The 22,425-nt window shown below is 38.0% G+C and overlaps 1 protein-coding gene and 12 non-coding genes across 13 annotated transcripts; all 13 read right to left on the reverse strand.

The window, feature by feature from the left end:
* Window positions 1–2,407: 2,407 nt before the first annotated feature.
* LOC137491424 (uncharacterized) lies at window positions 2,408–18,005 on the reverse strand. The gene is made up of 2 exons (XM_073946751.1): window positions 17,804–18,005; window positions 2,408–3,327 (listed from the first exon to the last, which is right to left on the reverse strand). The coding sequence occupies exons 1-2, from the start codon at window positions 18,003–18,005 to the stop codon at window positions 2,480–2,482; spliced, it is 1,050 nt and encodes a 349-aa protein (XP_073802852.1). The 3' UTR covers window positions 2,408–2,479.
* trnal-uag (transfer RNA leucine (anticodon UAG)) lies at window positions 5,351–5,432 on the reverse strand. Its single transcript has one exon. It is a non-coding gene; the product is annotated as a tRNA-Leu (tRNA).
* Window positions 5,636–5,717, reverse strand: trnal-aag (transfer RNA leucine (anticodon AAG)). Its single transcript has one exon. It is a non-coding gene; the product is annotated as a tRNA-Leu (tRNA).
* Window positions 6,370–6,451, reverse strand: trnal-uag (transfer RNA leucine (anticodon UAG)). The gene has a single exon. It is a non-coding gene; the product is annotated as a tRNA-Leu (tRNA).
* trnal-aag (transfer RNA leucine (anticodon AAG)) lies at window positions 6,655–6,736 on the reverse strand. The gene has a single exon. It is a non-coding gene; the product is annotated as a tRNA-Leu (tRNA).
* trnal-aag (transfer RNA leucine (anticodon AAG)) lies at window positions 7,464–7,545 on the reverse strand. Its single transcript has one exon. It is a non-coding gene; the product is annotated as a tRNA-Leu (tRNA).
* trnal-uag (transfer RNA leucine (anticodon UAG)) lies at window positions 9,248–9,329 on the reverse strand. Its single transcript has one exon. It is a non-coding gene; the product is annotated as a tRNA-Leu (tRNA).
* trnal-aag (transfer RNA leucine (anticodon AAG)) lies at window positions 9,533–9,614 on the reverse strand. Its single transcript has one exon. It is a non-coding gene; the product is annotated as a tRNA-Leu (tRNA).
* On the reverse strand, window positions 10,275–10,356 carry trnal-uag (transfer RNA leucine (anticodon UAG)). The gene has a single exon. It is a non-coding gene; the product is annotated as a tRNA-Leu (tRNA).
* A 1,355-nt stretch (window positions 18,006–19,360) lies between the features above and the next one.
* LOC137489907 (5S ribosomal RNA) lies at window positions 19,361–19,479 on the reverse strand. Its single transcript, XR_011009269.2, has one exon. It is a non-coding gene; the product is annotated as a 5S ribosomal RNA (ribosomal RNA).
* A 178-nt stretch (window positions 19,480–19,657) lies between these two features.
* LOC137489906 (5S ribosomal RNA) lies at window positions 19,658–19,776 on the reverse strand. The gene has a single exon (XR_011009268.2). It is a non-coding gene; the product is annotated as a 5S ribosomal RNA (ribosomal RNA).
* A 178-nt stretch (window positions 19,777–19,954) lies between these two features.
* LOC137489908 (5S ribosomal RNA) lies at window positions 19,955–20,073 on the reverse strand. The gene has a single exon (XR_011009270.2). It is a non-coding gene; the product is annotated as a 5S ribosomal RNA (ribosomal RNA).
* Window positions 20,074–20,252: 179 nt separating this feature from the next.
* LOC137493713 (5S ribosomal RNA) lies at window positions 20,253–20,371 on the reverse strand. The gene has a single exon (XR_011013688.1). It is a non-coding gene; the product is annotated as a 5S ribosomal RNA (ribosomal RNA).
* Window positions 20,372–22,425: the final 2,054 nt, after the last annotated feature.

Genomic DNA, 22,425 nt, shown 5'->3' on the forward strand with positions numbered 1-22,425 from the left:
GGTATATTGTCCAGTGGCTCCCAGTGCTTCAGCATCTCTGTACATGTTTCCAGTGGAGCTGGTGGTACTGCTGATGCTGGTTGTGGCCAAAATCAAAGTCGGAGCTATAGTAAAAGCTCAGTTGCATCTGAGGTAACAGGTGGATATTCTATTGATGGAGAAGGGGGAAGGAGTGGCTTTGGTGCTGGTCATCTCATCAAAATTAAATGGAAACTTGTTAAAATAGATTATAATCACATTTGATTTTTTAACTTGAAATGACAATCTTTTTGTTAATTAAAATTATTCAACCCATTCTTTAAACAGGGTTTTGCTTGTCACCCTAAAGAGTTTAAAACAATAATTAATATTATCCCTAAAAACATCACAGTATTGATCAGAGGTTTTCTTTCACACTATTCTGTAATGTTCTCTCTTCCATCTTTATTTTTAGAGATCCAAAATGTAATAATAAGTTTTAAATGAATATTCTTATTCAAAGGCTTCATCATAATCAGCTCAGACCTCGTTTATTTTTAAAGATTTTAATTCACAGGAATTAGAAAAATAAGACAAGTTACATTTCTTTTTCAATTCTCCCCAAAATTAAAGAACTTTAGTTTAAATGATTGATGATGTGTATCCATCAAAAGAATTCATATTGAAAACACTGAGCATGTTTTTTATAAGTGAAGTTTAATAAACTAATTTCGAGAGGAGCACGTGATATGATTGTGCACCGCTGGCCACTCATCCGTAATCAGTAATAATCCAATTAGAATGATCCTAGCTTAGTATAAATGGATCACTTTCTCCCCATTGCACTATCTTCATTTTGGAAGAATCCCCCCTTCCACCCCATCTCCTCCTTTTTCTCTCCTTCTAAAGGGGGAGCGATCGAGACCTACCTGATCTCGGTTCTCCTGATATGCTTCTAGACCGGGCGGGAGCCCTGGGCTCAAATATCTCCGAGCTCAGGGTTCTCTCCCGGGACAGCATGCCAAACCTGCTATAAGTGCCAAGCATATCTAAGTGGAAACTCTTGAATTGCATATATTCATGTCTCATGTCAATATTCATGTAAACCCTTTTTGCAATAAACGAGTTAAATTTAATGTGACTAAAGAAAATTGTACACAGCATTAAGTAGTTAATAACCATTTATGCTTTGCAAAAAATTCTTCATTCATAAATATATAAATTTATAAATGTTGGTTTTTAAACCTTTTAAAGGGTGACAATGAGATTTATAGACCCATACTAGTTTTAAAAAAAACTATCCTTTTTCAGTTTTATTTTGCCCACCTAACATTGCTGTTAGTAATAGTAGTCACACACACACATATGTGTGTGTGTGTATATATATATATATATATATATATATATATATATATATATATATATATATATATATATATATATATATATATACATGTGTGTGTGTGACTACTATTACTAACAGCAATGCTAGGTGGGAAACCCAGTATCAGATTACTGAAGCACTTCAGCTATCAGTTCATTCAAATTATATATATATATATATATATATATATATATATATATATATATATATATATATATATATATATATATATATATATATATATATATAGAATTTGAATAAACAGATAGCTGAAGTGCTTCAGTAATCTGTTGAGTACTGGAATTAGCATGTAAGCTAACAAATCACTCATATTCTCATTCACAATAGCAACACTGGGCTTCCCATACACAGATTTATTTGTAGTAATGTGGGAGTTTTCACATGAACATCTCTTCAAAGGTAACCAGTTGTTTACAGAAAGTTTAATTGTCTTCATGAGGAAAACTTTTTTATTTTCTAAAATCAGTCCATCAAAATAAATGTGTAGTGTTTTGAAACCAAAGTCTTCATTTGTTACCCACAACTCATCAAGATTTAATCAAGTCAAAATCTCATAATCTGACACAAATCTGATCTGTGGTAACTGGCAAATGGCATTGTGTAGTCTGAACAGGGCTTTATGGAGTCTGCATCAGTCTCTCACTGTCACTGCAAGTTTACACCGGCCGATTCACCAACAAGTTTTGTGACACTGCAGACAAAAGCCCAAAATTGGAGGCAAATCTGTTTGTTCAAGGGAGTAAAAATCAAACAATGTGAACGATCAAAAACACAATCTAAGAGTGTAGGACAGTTTTCTCTGAATCTCCCCAAACATTTTCTCCTCCCTAATCTTTCTAATTCTCTTTTCAGTGCCGACCATTTGATTGCAGTGTGCAATGTGCACAAATTTGGTTCTCAGTTCATAATAACTTGAAACACATATAGAGTTATTTTGCTTCATTGCAGCCCTGTAGAAACTCTCACAATCTGGTACATCTTCACCCCTCTTCAGTTATTGAGTTTAAATCTTCAGGTTCAAAGGGTTTCATTCCAGTAACTTGAGATGTATTCAAGAGTTTACACTTGTCCCGAGATGCTATCCCGGGAAAGCCTTAAGCTCCGCTGGACAAGGCCTCATATTTTCTCTCCATTGTGAAGCTTCATGTGATTGATGAGGCTTCTTTTATGTTTAAAGACCTTTCCACACTCACTGCATCGAAAACGCTCTCCTAAGTGAGTCTTCATGTGTTGCTTAATGGAGTCTTTGCATGCGAGACTCTTTCCACAATGATCACATGTGGTTCCAGTGTGACCATTCATGTGGTTCATGAGGCTAGCTTTGGTTGTGAAGCTCTTTCCACACTGAACACATGCAAACGGCTTCTGTCCGGTGTGACTTATCATGTGGTGTTTGAGTGAGCCTGTATGTGGGAAACTTTTACCACACTCTGTGCATGTGTAAGGTTTCTCTCCAGTGTGAATCCTCATGTGGATGGTAAGGTTTTGTTTTTGAGAAAAACCTTTCCTACACTGTGTGCAAATAAAGCTTCTCTCTCCAGTGTGTGTTCTCATGTGGGTTTCAAGATTGCCATTTTGCTTACAACTCTTTCCACACTGAGGGCAAGAGTAGAGCCTCTCCCCAGTGTGAATTCTTCTGTGCACTGCCAAGTTTCCTGTAGAATAGAAGCTTTTTCCACACTGTTGGCATGTGTACGGCCTCTCTCCAGTGTGAATTCTCATGTGCACTGTTAAGTTTCCTGTATTATAGAAGCTTTTTCCACACTGTTTGCAGGTGTAAGGTTTCTTTCTAGTGTGAACATCAAGGTTTGGCTTTTGACAGAAACTCTTTTTACTCTGTTTACAGCTGTAATTACACCTAGACTTGGATTTCCGAGATCTTCCACGTGATAAAGTCTTTTTAGTGAGTGTGGGTTTTTCATCAGTCGTTATTTCTTGTTGTGACTGTAGCCTTAATCCAGCGCCTTAGACCGCTCGGCCACACTACCTTACAAAGCTGCTTTCGCTGAGCAGTTTTTGCACCAACTTGTTTCAAGTAGCGCAACAGCTCTGGGAAATCAGTTCAATTTAGCCATGCCTAGCTGGAGCTCCTCCACAAAGAAAGACAGCTCCTTAATACCAGCTTAGGACGCACTCCCACCTTCCTGTCAACCACAGTTCTGTCTCTATTTGAGCACACCTCAAGGCATTTGAAGTCTTCTCCTTACGGCAGCCAGCTGCGATGCATTTAAGCACCTGATTACAAGGTAACTGTTATTTCACAAAAGAGTGAAAGTTACTGATTCCATCACAGCAGACCCCAAGTTGTTGTTGTTAATATATTCAAATCCAGTTATAGAGTATTACTACTCTAATTGTGAATCTTTACTGTTCCTGTTTCAATAGGGTGCTCTTGCTAAAAGGAGCAATGGCAGAAAGAGACTTCCAGTGCAGACTTTAAGATGCTGCAATCTAATCGTGGGAAAGACACTTGCTCCTGAGCAGATTCGATCTTGGGGATGTGTTGCTGTCACACCAACTAGTCTGCCGTGAGTTTCAAAGAACACATTATACTGACTAGTTGACGACTTAAATTTACTCTCTCACTTCCAGCGTTCACTGCGAACGTGCACACACTCAAGCAGTTTGGCCATGTTTAAAGGGTCACGAAACACCAAAACACATTTTTTGAGCTGTTGACAGTCGTATATGTGTCCCACACTGCTAAAAACACTATTAGGACACTTATATTTCACTAAAAAGTGTAAATTGGTTGTTTTTGCGTTATTTCAAGCAAATTCGTACTTCCGGTTTGAAACGAATTTTTTAAGCTGCGTCACGGTCATGACATAATAGCCTGTATTCCAGCGTGCAGACTGGGCGTCTGTGCCAGAGTGAGTCTTATTACGTCTTACAGTGTGATGCATTAATGCATGAGTAAGGCTTGGTTCAAACCAATCAGCGCGCTCTATTGTGCAACTTCATTAATATTCATTACTGTCAGAGTGTAGACGACAAAGACGCCACGTTGTGTTGGCAAAACAAGCGTGAAGTGTTGCTTTTATAGTTTGCTGCAGTTAAGTTTCGTTTTTATTTTCTCTCTGTGAGAGCGCAGACTCGTGTGGATTAAGTGTACGCGACGCGCGACAACAATAACTTACGTGTCTAAGGAGGATTATTGTTTACCTGAGAGCTGTTCTGATCTGCTAACGCTGAGATCCGGTGTAGCAGTCGATTCTGTTCCCTTCTGGAATTCCAGTTCCCCCTCCACGAAGCGTATCCGCTAACAGCGTATGCGGACACAGCCGGATTTGCGGGCACCGGATTCGCTTGTAACGTTAGTCTCCTCTAAATAAAGACGCGGCTCTTGTTGCTGGTGATTGTCCTGTCTCTACAGATTTGGTAAGTGAGCGACCAGTGCTCTTTGTTTATTCAGTTCGTATTTTATTCGTATCAAACAAACTATTGCACCGAGTGTAAACAAGTTTGCACTAACAGTTACAACCAAACTATAAACTTGTGTTGGATTGTGTGACCGGAATAACACACGCGGCTTTCTGATGCTACCTGCCGTGTGCATCCAAGTTTCCGGGAAATGCTGAGTTTTTTTTTTCTCTCATTCGCCGTGCGGTATCAAACATTGCATGACAAATACACGCTTAGAGCAGTTCCTCGAATCAAATATCTCGTTTGTCGCAAGGGACATGAATGAATTCCCTGAATGAAAGAGCCAAACTGCAGTTAAAGTCCACCATTTAATAATTTGGCAAATAATTCGACTACAGATGTCCATGTAAACACAGTCACATTGTCCGCTGTGGGTGTGTGTTTTGACTCTGAAATTCAGCGCGCCCAAATAGATACTCCCATACCAAGCCAAGTTTCTTCCTCTGACACTCCCCCCCTAAACAGAGCTAGACACGCCCACTTTTCTGACTTTTTCCAAAGTAGAGGTGTGAAAACACCCTGCTGAAAAGAGGGGGTTTCATGGCCCTTTAAAACCACATCTGGCAGCGGTGGGATTCAAACCCACGCCCCCGAAGAGACTGGAGTCTAAATCCAGCGCCTTAGACCCCTCAGCCACGCTACCTTAGATGAATTCATGCAGTGGTCCGTTTTCTGCCCAATTTTACGGAAGCAGAACAGCAGAGAGGACGCAGAGCTTCCTAGTGAAGCCCTTCAACTTTGTCCAAGGAGTCTACATTTGGATGTGAGCGGAAGCATGCAGTATCTCTCCGCAAGTCTTTTTGCTCAAGCAGAGAGGTCATTCTCAAGCATCCTAAAAGGACTGCCTGGCAGCGATGGGATTCGAACCCACGCCCCCTAAAAGACTGGAGCCTTAATCCAGCGCCTTAGACCGCTCGGCCACGCTAACTTACAAAGCTGCTTTCCCTGAGCAGTTTCGACACCAACTTGTTTCAAGTAGCGCAACAGCTCTGGGAAATCAGTTCAATTTAGCCATGCCTAGCTGGAGCTCCTCCACAAAGAAAGAGACCTCCCTAATACCAGCTTAGGAAGCACTCCCACCTTCCTGTTAACCACAGTTCTGTCTCTATTTGAGCACACCTCAAGGCATTTGAAGTCTTCTCCTTACGGCAGCCAGCTGCGATGCATTTAAGCACCTGATTACAAGGTAACTGTTATTTCACAAAAGAGTGAAAGTTACTGATTCCATCACAGCAGACCCCACATTGTTGTTGTTATTATATTCAAATCCAGTTATAGAGTATTACTACTCTAATTGTGAATCTTTACTGTTCCTGTTTCAATAGGGTGCTCTTGCTAAAAGGAGCAATGGCAGAGAGAGACTTCCAGTGCAGACTTTAAGATGCTGCAATCTAATCGTGGGAAAGACACTTGCTCCTGAGCAGATTCGAGCTTGGGGATGTGTTGCTGTCACACCAACGAGTCTGCCGTGAGTTTCAAAGAACACATTATACTGACGACTTAAATTTACTCTCTCACTTCCAGCGTTCACTGCTAACGCGCACACACTCAAGCAGTTTGGCTGTGTTTAAAACCACATCTGGCAGCGGTGGGATTCGAACCCACGCCCCCGAAGAGACTGGAGCCTAAATCCAGCGCCTTAGACCCCTCAGCCACGCTACCCTAGATGAATTCATGCAGTGGTCTGTTTTCTGCCCAATTTTACGGAAGCAGAACAGCAGAGAGGACGCAGAGCTTCCTAGTGAAGCCCTTCAACTTTGTCCAAGGAGTCTACATTTGGATGTGAGCGGAAGCATGCAGTATCTCTTCGCAAGTCTGTTTGCTCAAGCAGAGAGGTCATTCTCAAGCATCCTAAAAGGACTGCCTGGCAGCGGTGGGATTCGAACCCACGCCCCCGAAGAGACTGGAGCCTTAATCCAGCGCCTTAGACCGCTCGGCCACGCTACCTTTCCCTGAGCAGTTTCGACACCAACTTGTTTCAAGTAGCGCAACAGCTCTGGGAAATCAGTTCAATTTAGCCATGCCTAGCTGGAGCTCCTCCACAAAGAAAGAGACCTCCTTAATACCAGATTAGGAAGCACTCCCACCTTCCTGTCAACCACAGTTCTGTCTCTATTTGAGCACACCTCAAGGAATTTGAAGTCTTCTCCTTACGGCAGCCAGCTGCGATGCATTTAAGCACCTGATTACAAGGTAACTGTTGTTTCACAAAAGAGTGAAAGTTACTGATTCCATCACACCAGACCCCACGTTGTTGTTGTTATTATATTCAAATCCAGTTATAGAGTATTACTACTCTAATTGTGAATCTTTACTGTTCCTGTTTCAATAGGGTGCTCTTGCTAAAAGGAGCAATGGCAGAGAGAGACTTCCAGTGCAGACTTTAAGATGCTGCAATCTGGATTTGAACCCACGCCCCCGAAGAGACTGGAGCCTAAATCCAGCGCCTTAGACCCCTCGGCCACACTACCCTAGATGAATTCATGCAGTGGTCCGTTTTCTGCCCAATTTTACGGAAGCAGAACAGCAGAGAGGACGCAGAGCTTCCTAGTGAAGCCCTTCAACTTTGGCCAAGGAGTCTACATTTGGATGCGAGCGGAAGCATGCAGCATCTCTTCGCAAGTCTGTTTGCTCAAGCAGAGAGGTCATTCTCAAGCATCCTAAAAAGACTGCCTGGCAGCAGTGGGATTCGAACCCACGCCCCCGAAGAGACTGGAGCCTTAATCCAGCGCCTTAGACCGCTCGGCCACGCTACCTTTCCCTGAGCAGTTTCGACACCAACTTGTTTCAAGTAGCGCAACAGCTCTGGGAAATCAGTTCAATTTAGCCATGCCTAGCTGGAGCTCCTCCACAAAGAAAGAGACCTCCTTAATACCAGATTAGGAAGCACTCCCACCTTCCTGTCAACCACAGTTCTGTCTCTATTTGAGCACACCTCAAGGCATTTGAAGTCTTCTCCTTACGGCAGCCAGCTGCGATGCATTTAAGCACCTGATTACAAGGTAACTGTTGTTTCACAAAAGAGTGAAAGTTACTGATTCCATCACACCAGACCCCACGTTGTTGTTGTTATTATATTCAAATCCAGTTATAGAGTATTACTACTCTAATTGTGAATCTTTACTGTTCCTGTTTCAATAGGGTGCTCTTGCTAAAAGGAGCAATGGCAGAGAGAGACTTCCAGTGCAGACTTTAAGATGCTGCAATCTAATCGTGGGAAAGACACAATGACTGTAAAAAATATGGACGACGCGACAGCCCTTTTTCCCATTGAACGCCTTGAGGGCAAAACGCCTGCTTGACGGGCACAAACTGTCGCAAAAGACTGCTGAAATTGGAGCCAGACATGCGCAGAAGGATTGTCTGATGGAGCCAGAGGAGGAGCCGCGAAAATGAGCAGAGTCGAGCTTCCAATCAAACGCTTTATGTAAAATCAACTACGCCCCCCGAACTTCTCAGCATGCGTTTGCTGTCATATCAACACAAATGGACGTAATAACGTTAACAAATATGAGGGTTTTATATATTCAATCGCGCCAGCTCCAGGCCGCAGCGCATAACTTACTCGCGGCGTCGCGGGCTGATTCCAGCTCGCATGCGGCAGCGCCTGCTCGCTCGGCCGCCGCATCTGGCTCGATTGACTCGGACTGGAATCGGGCAGTGAGTCCAGGCATCCGGAGTAGGTCCAGCAGAGGTAACATTAGTCAGTCTGAGCTCTAAGAGATAAGTCTCCGGCAGGCGAGAATCTAGCCGGAACTGTGTTTTGCTATCTGGGTGGCTAGGCGTGTATCAGCAAACTAATAAAGCCCGAAAAAAGCCCTGAACTTAGCGAATAAACAGTGTTCCACCAGGATCATGTATGTCAGAAACTATAGTTTACTGCTGAACTCATTTTGTCATGGTAAAATAACACAGAAATCGAATAATAACACTTCAGTCTACTTCAGTCTCCTGCCGAAGCTCAGACGCCGCGCTTTGAGAAACTGTCAATCACAGCTGTCAATCACGATGACACGCCCAGCATTAAATTACTGCTAAAAACAAACTGTTTACAAAAATGAAGATCTGCACCTATTTCAGCACAATAACCAGTGCCTTAATCCACCAGAACTATCTTTTGGGACATTTTATTGCAAGTGTAATATTTTTTTTTATTTGGGCTCAAGTCTCCTTCATTAACACGGAGGAGGCGGGCTTTATGACTTGTACTGCAGCCAGCCCCCAGGGGGCGATCTAACGGCCGAAACCTTCACTCAAACGTAGGCTTGCGGCACACTTGGAAAGACACTTGCTCCTGAGCAGATTCGAGCTTGGGGATGTGTTGCTGTCACACCAACGAGTCTGCCGTGAGTTTCAAAGAACACATTATACTGACGACTTAAATTTACTCTCTCACTTCCAGCGTTCACTGCGAACGCGCACACACTCAAGCAGTTTGGCCGTGTTTAAAACCACATCTGGCAGCGGTGGGATTCGAACCCACGCCCCCGAAGAGACTGGAGCCTAAATCCAGCGCCTTAGACCCCTCGGCCACGCTACCCTAGATGAATTCATGCAGTGGTCCGTTTTCTGCCCAATTTTACGGAAGCAGAACAGCAGAGAGGACGCAGAGCTTCCTAGTGAAGCCCTTCAACTTTGGCCAAGGAGTCTACATTTGGATGTGAGCGGAAGCATGCAGTATCTCTTCGCAAGTCTGTTTGCTCAAGCAGAGAGGTCATTCTCAAGCATCCTAAAAGGACTGCCTGGCAGCGGTGGGTTTCGAACCCACGCCCCTGAAGAGACTGAAGCCTTAATCCAGCGCCTTAGACCGCTCGGCGACGCTACCTTTCAAAGCTGCTTTCCCTGAGCAGTTTCGACACCAACTTGTTTCAAGTAGCGCAACAGCTCTGGGAAATCAGTTCAATTTAGCCATGCCTAGCTGGAGCTCCTCCACAAAGAAAGAGACCTCCTTAATACCAGCTTAGGAAGCACTCCCACCTTCCTGTCAACCACAGTTCTGTCTCTATTTGAGCACACCTCAAGGCATTTGAAGTCTTCTCCTTACGGCAGCCAGCTGCGATGCATTTAAGCACCTGATTACAAGGTAACTGTTGTTTCACAAAAGAGTGAAAGTTACTGATTCCATCACAGCAGACCCCTCGTTGTTGTTGTTATTATATTCAAATCCAGTTATAGAGTATTACTACTCTAATTGTGAATCTTTACTGTTCCTGTTTCAATAGGGTGCTCTTGCTAAAACGAGCAATGGCAGAGAGAGACTTCCAGTGCAGACTTTAAGATGCTGCAATCTAATCGTGGGAAAGACACTTGCTCCTGAGCAGATTCGAGCTTGGGGATGTGTTGCTGTCACACCAACGAGTCTGCCGTGAGTTTCAAAGAACACATTATACTGACTAGTTGACGACTTAAATTTACTCTCTCACTTCCAGCGTTCACTGCGAACGCGCACACACTAAAGCAGTTTGGCCGTGTTTAAAACCACATCTGGCAGCGGTGGGATTCGAACCCACGCCCCCGAAGAGACTGGAGCCTAAATCCAGCGCCTTAGACCCCTCGGCCACACTACCTTTCAAAGCTGCTTTCCCTGAGCAGTTTCGACACCAACTTGTTTCAAGTAGCGCAACAGCTCTGGGAAATCAGTTCAATTTAGCCATGCCTAGCTGGAGCTCCTCCACAAAGAAAGAGACCTCCTTAATACCAGATTAGGAAGCACTCCCACCTTCCTGTCAACCACAGTTCTGTCTCTATTTGAGCACACCTCAAGGCATTTGAAGTCTTCTCCTTACGGCAGCCAGCTGCGATGCATTTAAGCACCTGATTACAAGGTAACTGTTGTTTCACAAAAGAGTGAAAGTTACTGATTCCATCACAGCAGACCCCACATTGTTTTTGTTATTATATTCAAATCCAGTTATAGAGTATTACTACTCTAATTGTGAATCTTTACTGTTCCTGTTTCAATAGGGTGCTCTTGCTAAAACGAGCAATGGCAGAGAGAGACTTCCAGTGCAGACTTTAAGATGTTGCAATCTTATCGTGGGAAAGACATTTGCTCCTGAGCAGATTCAAGCTTTTTTTTTTTTTTTCTTTATTAAAAAATACATCATCAACAATCATGACATTTATACATACAAATATTTAAAAGATAAAATATTTAAAAATCTCCAGGTAAGAAAACTTCAAAACCAGTCCAAGTTTGTACAATATATGGATTATTTTTTGTAATACATTTTTCAAAAATGTCCATCTTTTCATACATTTTGCAATAGTCATATATAACCATTATTTCCTCAGTCACAATCTGTTTGTACAACAAAACCAATGGAATTTCTTTTTTCTTTTGTTTCATAATATTTCTTCTTTTCCATATTGTAAATCTTGCAAGAGTCAACATATAATTAAGAGCAAACTTATTTTTTGTTTTCCCATTAAAACCAAATAAAAACAGTGTATCCCATTCTTCTAAAATAATGTTTTCATCATACATAAAATTACACACCATTGTTTTCAGCATCTTCATAAAATCACTCAACTTTTTACAATTTAAAGATAGGTGTAACACGCCTTCCTTTTTTTCCAAACACACTTTACACAAATCATCTTGTGATACCCCAATCTTTTTAAAGATAATCTCTGTCATTATGCAGTTGTGTCTTAACATAAAATCAAAGTTTTCCAATGCTGGACTTTTTAAAATTGATCTTACATTTTTCCATATACTTGAAGTATCAAAGTTATCAAATAACTTTTCCCAAAATTCTCTTGATTTAGGTTTTTTAAACACAGTATTACACAAACATGTATAAAACATCTTGATAGGACAATCATTGATACTAATTTTATCTTCATCCATTTTTAAAAAAACTTTTATTTTTCTATTTTCAGTTTCTTTTTTATTCTCATCGATAGTTTTGATCCAGTGATCTGGTAATGCTAATTTTAACTTCTTGTATTGATCTTCAATTTTTTCTTTATCATCTACATCTTCTATTTCCTCCAGTGTATCTATTATTGCTTGAGTCGGTAAAAACCCAGGTTTTATTTCATATAAAATGTCTTTTACTTGTCTAAAACCCACTGCATACCAGTTCTCATAAAACATTTGCTTTTTGCTTTTATTGTTCTGATTTAAAAATAAGGGTTGCTGTAAATAAAGTTTTCTCCCTTCAATCTCAGTTTGTATATTATTATAAAAGCATTTCCATGTTCTCAACAACTCTTTATAAAACTCAGGAATATTTTCTATCATGCGGTCTTTAAATGCCATCCATAAGAAATCATCTCCTATTTGTCCACATTTATTAATAAAATAACTCATTATGCTTTTCCATGGAATATTGTCTTCATTTAAAAACTTTTTTAATGTTTTAATTCTCATGCTTTTCATTCTTATCCATGGATCTATAAGTCCTAGTCCTCCCTCATCCACCTTTCCAATGATAGTGTTATATGCAATTTTAGATGGTTTATCATCCCATAAAAACTTTAAAATCATAGTTTTTATTTTCTTATACACCCACGTAGGTAGACTAACAACACTTAAAACATACCACATCTTAGATAGAAAAAGAGAATTTAATACCAGTATTTTTCCTTTTAAAAACAATACTCTCTGCTTCCAAAAACATAATCTTTTTTCCATTTTATTTATAGGTTCATCCCAAATTATTTCTCTAGTTTTAATTTCATCATATCCCAGTGTAATGCCTAAGATCTTTATGTAATTTTTTTGTTCTTTATATTCCCAATTTCCTTGTGGAACGTCTACTTTACCCATCTTCATATATTCAGTTTTTTCTTTATTTACTTTTGCTCCCGATCCTCGACAATATTTATCAAATATTTCCATAGCTTTTCCAACACTTTTAAAATCTTTTAAAAATAGAGTGGTATCATCAGCATACTGGAAAATTTTCTGCTCTGTTCTATTGATTTCTATTTTAAACCCTTTAATTTCCTTTTCTCCATTTATAGCTAAGCCTAATGGTTCAGCAACTAATGTGTATAATAATGCTGATAAAGGACACCCTTGTCTTATAGATCTAGAAATCTCAATGTAGTCGGTTAAAAATCCATTTATTTTAAAACAACTAAAAATATCTGTATAAAAACATTTTATCCACTTAATAAAATTCTCACCAAAGCCAAATTTCTGGATTATGTCAAATAAATAGCTATGCTCAACTCTATCAAAAGCCTTTTCTAAATCTATGCTGAATAAAAATCCTTCATCTTTTTTTTTTTTTTTTATGTACCAGATTAAATCTCTGATGCTTGTTACTGTGTCTGCTATATCTCTTCCTATAACACCATAAGCCTGGTTAGTAGTAATAACAGTGGGAACTATCTTTTTAAGCCTGTTTGCTAAAATCTTTGCTAATATTTTATAATCTGTATTAAGCATACTTAAAGGTCTATAATTTTGCAAATCATCTTTATCACCTTTATTTTTATAAATTATTTTAATCATTCCTTTCTTCATACTCTCACTCAACTGTCCTTTTTTAAAAATAGCAATAAAAAGATCTTTTAAAATTGGAATTAAAACATCTTTAAAAGTCTTATAAAATTCGGATGACAAACCATCTAAACCAGGGCTTTTCCCATTACTTAATTGTGTTATAGCTTCGTTTATCTCATCTTCAGTTATATCACTATCACACAGTTTTTTATCCTCTTCACTTACTTTAACCTTTATTTGATTCAATAAAAAATCCTTATCTTCTTCATGAACTCCTTTTGCTTTAAACAAAGTTCCATAGAAATCTTTAACTGTTCTTAAAATACTTTCTTTATCTTTGACAGTTTTCTCTTTTGTTGAGACATTCTTTATCAAATCTGCTTTTTGTCGTGTTTTTTCTAGATCATAAAAGAACTTTGTACTTCTTTCTCCTTCCACTGTATTTTTTATCTTACTTCTTATTCTAGCTCCCATGCATTTTTCCTCTTCTAGTTTTTTCAGTTTCTCTTCTAATATCACTATTCTCCTAATATCCATATTTCCTTCTGTTATCTTTTCCATTTCATTCTCCCATTCTTTGTTTAATTGTCTTTCTTTAGCTCTTTTGGCTTTCTGCATTTTCTTTGAACATTCTATTGAAAATCTTTTGGCCTCTAATTTTACATTGTCCCACCACACACTTATTTCTTCCTCATATAACTCATCATTCACACTATTAATAATCATGTTTTCCATTTCAATTTTATAAAAATCATTCTTTAAAAGCTCTGTATGAAACACCCATACACCTGGTCCTCTTTCAACTCCACTGAAATCCATCATTACATACAGAAAATCATGGTCACTACAGCTAAAAATCTTGTAAAAAATATTTGAAATAAAAGATTCTAAATTTTTTGTACATAAAACATAGTCTAATCTACTTTGTTTTAAAACTGTATTCACCCACTGCCTTCTTGAGTATTCTCTTTTGGCTCTATTTCTCTCTCTCCATACATCTACATATTTATGTTTTTCAATCATGTGTTTCAGTTCTCTTCTTCCAACATCTGCTCTATACACCATATGATCATCTACATCTATTCTTTCTAAAACAGTATTAAAATCTCCTAAAACAATAACATTATTCCATCCACTCATTAAAACACTTAGATCTTTAAAAAAAGTAACTCTTTCCAAGTCTTCATTTGGAGCATGTATGTTACATATTGTGATTTCTTCATCCTTATTCATAATTTTAATAGTTAAAATCCTTCCATAATTATCTTTAAATAAAACATCAAATGTATATCCTATTCCCCTTCTAATTAGTATTGCCATGCCTTTTTTCTTATTTGGGTCATTATTATACAATATTTCCCCATCCCAACATTTTTTTAAATCATTAACAATGTTTTTATTCCATCCAGTCTCTTGTGTACATATAACATCACATTTTTTTTTTGTTAAAGCAATTACATTTTCAAACTTCACTTTGGATGACAGCCCTCTTACATTAATTGAAACCAAACATAAGTTGTTCATTAGAAATATAAAAGAAAACAAGCCATCCAACCAAAAGAAAATCCAAATTAAACAAATCATCAATCATTAGTATTTTTTATGATCTAAAATCTTAGATCAGTTCTGTCAGTTTTTAGTTTTGCTTTTGCTTCCTTTCGTAATTTCTGTTTCTTAAGCACTTGCTGAATATTCAATTGTACAGTTTTTATGATAGTGTTATATGCAATTTTAGATGGTTTATCATCCCATAAAAACTTTAAAATCATAGTTTTTATTTTCTTATACACCCACGTAGGTAGACTAACAACACTTAAAACATACCACATCTTAGATAGAAAAAGAGAATTTAATACCAGTACTTTTCCTTTTAAAAACAATACTCTCTGTTTCCAAAAACATAATCTTTTTTCCATTTTATTTATAAGTTAATCCCAAATTATTTCTCTAGTTTTAATTTCATCATATCCCAGTGTAATGCCTAAGATCTTTATGTAATTTTTTTGTTCTTTATATTCCCAATTTCCTTGTGGAACGTCTACTTTTCCCATTTTCATATATTCAGTTTTTTTCTTTATTTACTTTTGCTCCCGATCCTCGACAATATTTATCAAATATTTCCATAGCTTTTCCAACACTTTTAAAATCTTTTAAAAATAGAGTGGTATCATCAGCATACTGAAAAATCTTCTGTTCTGTTCTATTGATTTCTATTTTAAACCCTTTAATTTCCTTTTCTCCATTTATAGCTAAGCCTAATGGTTCAGCAACTAATGTGTATAATAACGCTGATAAAGGACATCCTTGTCTTATAGATCTAGAAATCTCAATGTAGTCGGTTAAAAATCCATTCATTTTAAAACAACTAAAAATATCTGTATAAAAACATTTTATCCACTTAATAAAATTCTCACCAAAGCCAAATTTTTGTATTATGTCAAATAAATAGCTATGCTCAACTCTATCAAAAGCCTTTTCTAGATCTATGCTGAATAAAAATCCTTCATCTTTTTTTTTCTTTTATGTACCAGATTAAATCTCTGATGCTTGTTACTGTGTCTGCTATATCTCTTCCTATAACACCATAAGCCTGGTTAGTAGTGATAAGAGTGGGAACTACCTTTTTAAGCCTGTTTGCTAAAATCTTTGCTAATATTTTATAATTTGTATTAAGCATACTTAAAGGTCTATAATTTTGCAAATCATCTTTATCACCTTTATTTTTATAAATTATTTTAATCATTCCTTTCATACTCTCACTCAACTGTCCTTTTTTAAAAATAGCAATAAAAAGATCTTTTAAAATTGGAATTAAAACATCTTTAAAAGTCTTATAAAATTCAGATGTCAAACCATCTAAACCAGGGCTTTTCCCATTACTTAATTGTGTTATAGCTTCATTGATCTCCTCTTCAGTTATATCACCATCACACAGTTTTTTATCCTCTTCGCTTACTTTAACCTTTATTTGATTTAATAAAAAATCCTTATCTTCTTCAAGAACTCCTTTTGCTTTAAACAAAGTTCCACAGAAATCTTTAACGGTTCTTAAAATACGTTCTTTATCTTTGACAGTTTTCCCTTTTGTTGAGACATTCTTTATCAAATCTGCTTTTTGTCGTGTTTTTTCTAGATCATAAAAGAACTTTGTACTTCTTTCTCCTTCCACTGTATTTTTTATCTTACTTCTTATTCTAGCTCCCATACATTTTTCCTCTTCTAGTTTTTTCAGTTTCTCTTCTAATATCACTATTCTCCTAATATCCATATTTCCTTCTGTTATCTTTTCCATTTCATTCTCCCATTCTTTGTTTAATTGTCTTTCTTTAGCTCTTTTGGCTTTCTGCATTTTCTTTGAACATTCTATTGAAAATCTTTTGGCCTCTAATTTTACATTGTCCCACCACACACTTATTTCTTCCTCATATAACTCGTCATTTACACTATTAATAATAATGTTTTCCATTTCAATTTTATAAAAATCATTCTTTAAAAGCTCTGTATTAAACACCCATACACCTGGTCCTCTTTCAACTCCACTGAAATCCATCATTACATACAGAAAATCATTGTCACTACAGCTAAAAATCTTGTAAAAAATATTTGAAATAAAAGATTCTAAATTCCTTGTACATAAAACATAGTCTAATCTGCTTTGTTTTAAAACTGTATTCACCCACTGCCTTCTTGAGTATTCTCTTTTGGCTCTATTTCTCTCTCTCCATACATCTACATATTTATGTTTTTCAATCATGTGTTTCAGTTCTCTTCTTACAACATCTGCTCTATACACCATATGATCATCTACATCTATTCTTTCTAAAACAGTATTAAAATCTCCTAAAACAATAACATTATTCCATCCACTCATTAAAACACTTAGATCTTTAAAAAAAGTAACTCTTTCCAAGTCTTCATTTGGAGCATGTATATTACATATTGTTATTTCTTCATCCTTATTCATAATTTTAATAGTTAAAATCCTTCCATAATTATCTTTAAATAAAACATCAAATGTATATCCTATTCCCCTTCTAATTAATATTGCCATGCCTTTTTTCTTATTTGGGTCATTATTATACAATATTTCCCCATCCCAACATTTTTTAAAATCATTAACAATGTTTTCATTCCATCCAGTCTCTTGTATACATATAACATCACATTTTTCTGTTAAAGCAATTACATTTTCAAACTTCACTTTGGATGACAGCCCTCTTACATTAATTGAAACCAAACATAAGTTGTTCATTAGAAATATAAAAGAAAACAAGCCATCCAAACAAAAGAAAATCCAAATGAAACAAATCATCAATCATTTGTAGTCTTTTTTATGATCTAAAATCTTAGATCATTTCTGTCAGTTTTTAGTTTTGCTTTTGCTTCCTTTCGTAATTTCTGTTTCTTAAGCACTTGCTGAATATTTAATTGTACAGTTTTTCTGCGTCTTCTGTTTATGCTGTCTATTGTTCTGTCTTTAGTCCCAATATTTATTTCTTCATTATCATCATCATCGCTTACCTCTTCCTCAATTCTGCTTTCTGTATTTTCACCTGCTGCTCCTTGTTCTTCTTCCATATACTGTCCAACGTCTTTCATTAGATGTTGTGCCTCAGTCTCTGCTGCATCTCCTTCATCCTCTTCACTCATGGCCTGCTCCTCTTCTTGTTCATTCAAATCATCCAGTGGTAATTCCTGTACTTCCTCTTCCCGTTCTTCATTGCTTGATTTCTCCATTTGTTTGTTCGTTTCCATAACTCCAGTCTCTTCCTCATCCGATTCACATCTGCACCACAATATTGTCTTTTTGCAGCTTTGGCACCGTGGGGCTTTACAGTCCCGCGCAAAATGCCCCTGCTCCAGACATTCTCTACACACAAATTGTGGGCAGTCTTTTTTTTCATGTTCAGCACTTCCACATGATCTGCATGTTTTTATCTGCTGATCATGTATGACTCTAAAATATTTTGGTCCTTCCTCTGTATCAAACTTTACATTGTAAGGAAGACTCATAACTTCTTTTGGAAATTTCACCCTGATAAACCTTGTTCCATCAGCCACAGTTGTTCCTGGATATTATCTTCTTCTCAGTGGGAGAATTGGAGAAACTCCCCAGTCCACAAGCTTTTGGATGATTTCACTATCTTGAATATAGTTGGGTAAGTTCAAAAAAGAAACCATTCTCTCAGTTGCGCAGAGTTTTAATATTTGACAGAATTGTTGGTTAATCATTAGTCCATCCATTAAGTGATCAAAGTCTGTTTCATTTTCCATAGTAAGTTCATAGTCAAAATTGGATTTTTTCCTCAGTCCAAACAATTTTCCAATTCCAGTCTTATCTTCCACAGCCTTTATAATCATCGTTACAGTGATATTTTCAGGATCTTTCACAGTCATTGTCAGAGTTGTTTCTTTTTTATATTGTCGCTGAAATCTAGCTTGACTTTTCAGTTTGTTTATCATCTCATTTCTATGACTTGTTTGTTGGCTGTTTTCCAAGTGTTCAGCTTTACCTTTAGTTTGTTGCATTTCTCCACTTCCTTCTCTACTTGTGTCTGATTTAGTTTTCCTCCTTCTTGCCACAACAGTTGCCCATGTGTCATTATCGTCGATGCAGTTGTTTGAATCTCTTGAATTGTTGTTTTCAGGAGTAGCTTTGTCCATGCTGCCATAGTCCATTTTCAGTTCCAGTTCCTTTACCAAAGTGTCCATCCTTTCAAAAGGTTTTAACCCCAAACAGATAACACTGTCTGGGGTTTAACTAAAACTAAACAAAATTAATACAATTTAATTTAGGCAAAATCAAGAAAAAAAACAATAAAGCAAATCAAAATGGGAGAGCCTTTCTCTCCCTACTGCCACCTCACACTTCCTTGAAAGCAATGACTCAGTCAAACTCAAGGGGGCGTTGCCAGGGTGGTATGGCCGTAAGCGTAAAAGGCCGCCAAGAGTTGGCTATTTAAAACAGGCGCAGCACCAGGGACCGAGCGCAGCTCAGCTGGCATCGACACACCCCCGACAGAAACAATGCCCTTGAAGGCGAGAAAAAATAATAGCAGCGAAGCTGTGACACGGGGAAGTCTATCAGCTGCCAAATGAGATCTTCGAAAAGCTTACAGCACCTGGTATTCCCAGGCAGTCTCCCATCCAAGTACTAACCAGGCCCAACCCTGCTTTACTTCAGAGTTCAGATGAGATCGGGCATTTCCAGGGTGGTATGGCCATAAGCGAAAGAGGCCGTCAAGAGTTGGCTATTTAAAACTGGCGCAGCACCAGGGACCGAGCGCAGCTCAGCTGCCGTCGACACAGCACCGACAGAAACAATGCCCTTGAAGGCGAGAAAAAATAATAGCAGCGAAGCTGTGACACGGGGAAGTCTATCAGCTGCCAAATGAAGGACTTCGAAAAGCTTACAGCACCTGATATTCCCAGGCGGTCTCCCATCCAAGTACTAACCAGGCCCAACCCTGCTTTACTTCCGAGTTCAGATGAGATCGGGCATTTCCAGGGTGGTATGGCCGTAAGCGAAAAAGGCCGCCAGGAGTTGGCTATTTAAAACAGGCGCAGCACCAGGGACCGAGCGCAGCTCAGCTGGCATCGACACACCCCCGACAGAAACAATGCCCTTGAAGGCGAGAAAAAATAATAGCAGCGAAGCTGTGACACGGGGAAGTCTATCAGCTGCCAAATGAAGGACTTCCAAAAGCTTACAGCACCTAGTATTCCCAGGCGGTCTCCCATCCAAGTACTAACCAGGCCCAACCCTGCTTTACTTCCGAGTTCAGATGAGATCGGGCATTTCCAGGGTGGTATGGCCGTAAGCGAAAAAGGCTGCCAAGAGTTGGCTATTTAAAACAAGCGCAGCACCAGGGACCGAGCGCAGCTCAGCTGGCATCGACACACCCCCGACAGAAACAATGCCCTTGAAGGCGAGAAAAAAATAATAGCAGCGAAGCTGTGACACGGGGAAGTCTATCAGCTGCCAAATGAAGGACTTCCAAAAGCTTACAGCACCTGGTATTCCCAGGCGGTCTCCCATCCAAGTACTAACCAGGCCCGACCCTGCTTTACTTCCGAGTTCAGATGAGATCGCGCATTTCCAGGGTGGTATGGCCGTAAGCGAAAGAGGCCGTCAAGAGTTGGCCATTTAAAACAGGCGCAGCACCAGGGAACGAGCGCAGCTCAGCTGGCATCGACACAGCACCGACAGAGAAAAAATGCCCTTGAAGGCGAGGAAAAATAATGGCAGCGAAGCTGTGACACGGGGAAGTCTATCAGCTGCCAAATGAAGGACTTCCAAAAGCTTACAGCACCTGGTATTCCGGTCTCCCATCCAAGTACTAACCAGGCCCGACCCTGCTTTACTTCCGAGTTCAGATGAGATTTTTTTTTTTATTTTTTTATTTTTATTAATAAAGAAATATTCATACAATAACAATTTTACATTTTACACATATTTGCACAAGACATTTCATTTCAAAAGCAGTTCATTGGTGGTCGATGGTCTTATTTCCAGAGTCCTTTCAGTCCTTTAAAAGAGAAATGTCCAATTCACAGTCCTTTAAAATCTGACATACTTCAACCGTAAAAACCTTGTAAAAAACATCAACTTTTTCTTCATGATAAAAATAATAAAACAAACATTGTACATACTTTAAGAATTTTCTTTTAAAAATGTTCCATACATTTAGTCGCACTTTTTCCTTTCTCATTACAACTCTTCTTTCCCATATTGCGCTTTTCATCAACATTACCAGCAAGTTAATTCGCTTTTTGTTTTTACATGCACATTCATTTTCCAATCCCAACATTAAAACCTTATTCCATTCCATTTCTTCCTCCCCTTTTAATATTGAGATAATTTCTTTACATCTTTCATTAAAATCATCCAACTGTTTGCAATGTAAAAATAAATGTAAAAGCCCCTCATCATCTTCGTTACACACTTTACATATTGCATCTTGTTCCATCCCAATTTTATTTAAAATGGCATCAGTAAAAATCACTCTGTGTCTGATAAAATATTCTAAGTTTGCCAGTTTTGTTTATATAAAAATACCTCTCATGTTTTCCCATATGTTGTTCTCATTTGTTATCTCGTATTTTTTCATCCAGTATTCATTTGCCACAGGTTTCTTAAAAACTGCATCCCTAAAAACACAATAAAAACTTTTCACAGTACATTCCTTAAAATCATTCAATTTCTCCCCTATTCTCACATATACTTCCATTCCATCAACGTCATCTTCTTTATTTTCAATTTTTTTAATCCATTCTTGAGGGATTGCAGTTTTAATTATTTGGTACTTATTTTTTATTTCTTGTCTGCTATATTCTTCCTTTGCTTCTTCCATGGCATCAATAATGCATTGTACTGGTAAAAAACCTTCTTTAAACTCATATAAAATATCCCTTACTTTAACTATTCCTGCCACCCACCATTTCTTTAAACAAATCTCCCTCCCTTGATTTAAAATGCAGTTGTTTAAGAAAAGAGGCTGATTTAAAATGTTCTCTCTTCCTAGAGGTTTAAAATGCACATTGTTTAAAAATTTGCCCCAAGCTCTTAACAATTCTTTATAAAAATCCGGCACCCTCTCCGCCATCCAGTTTTTTGTTTTCATCCATAAAATACTGTCCCCCAAATTAAAATTACCACATTTATTAAAAAAATATCCCACAGTTCCTTTCCACGATGCTTCAGTTCCTTTGTCAAAGTACTTTTTTATTATTTTGACCCTCAAACTATTTTTTCTTTGTTCTACATCCATCAACCCCAGTCCTCCCTTATCCACTTCCCCTATTAAAGTGGCATGTGCAATTTTTGCTGGTTTCCCCTCCCATAAAAAATCTAAAAAACATTTTTTCAGCCTTTTTTCTGCCCACATCGGCATTGCAGACACATATAAAATATACCACAGCTTTGACACCATTAAAACATTTAACACTAAAACCTTCCCTTTTAATGTTAATGTCCTGTTTTTCCAGAATATTAGTCTTTTTTCAATCCCTCCCAGCACTTCCTCCCACATTGTATCATCTGCTTTCTTTTCATCCTTCCCCATTAAAACTCCTAAAATCTTAATTTCTTTAGTTTCTTTAAAAGTGAACAGCTCTGTTAAATTTCCTACCTCTCCTAATCTCATGTATTCCGTTTTACTTTCATTTATTTTTG

Source organism: Danio rerio, chromosome 4 (genome assembly GCF_049306965.1).
Source record: "Danio rerio strain Tuebingen ecotype United States chromosome 4, GRCz12tu, whole genome shotgun sequence".
Taxonomy (NCBI): Eukaryota; Metazoa; Chordata; class Actinopteri; order Cypriniformes; family Danionidae; genus Danio; species Danio rerio.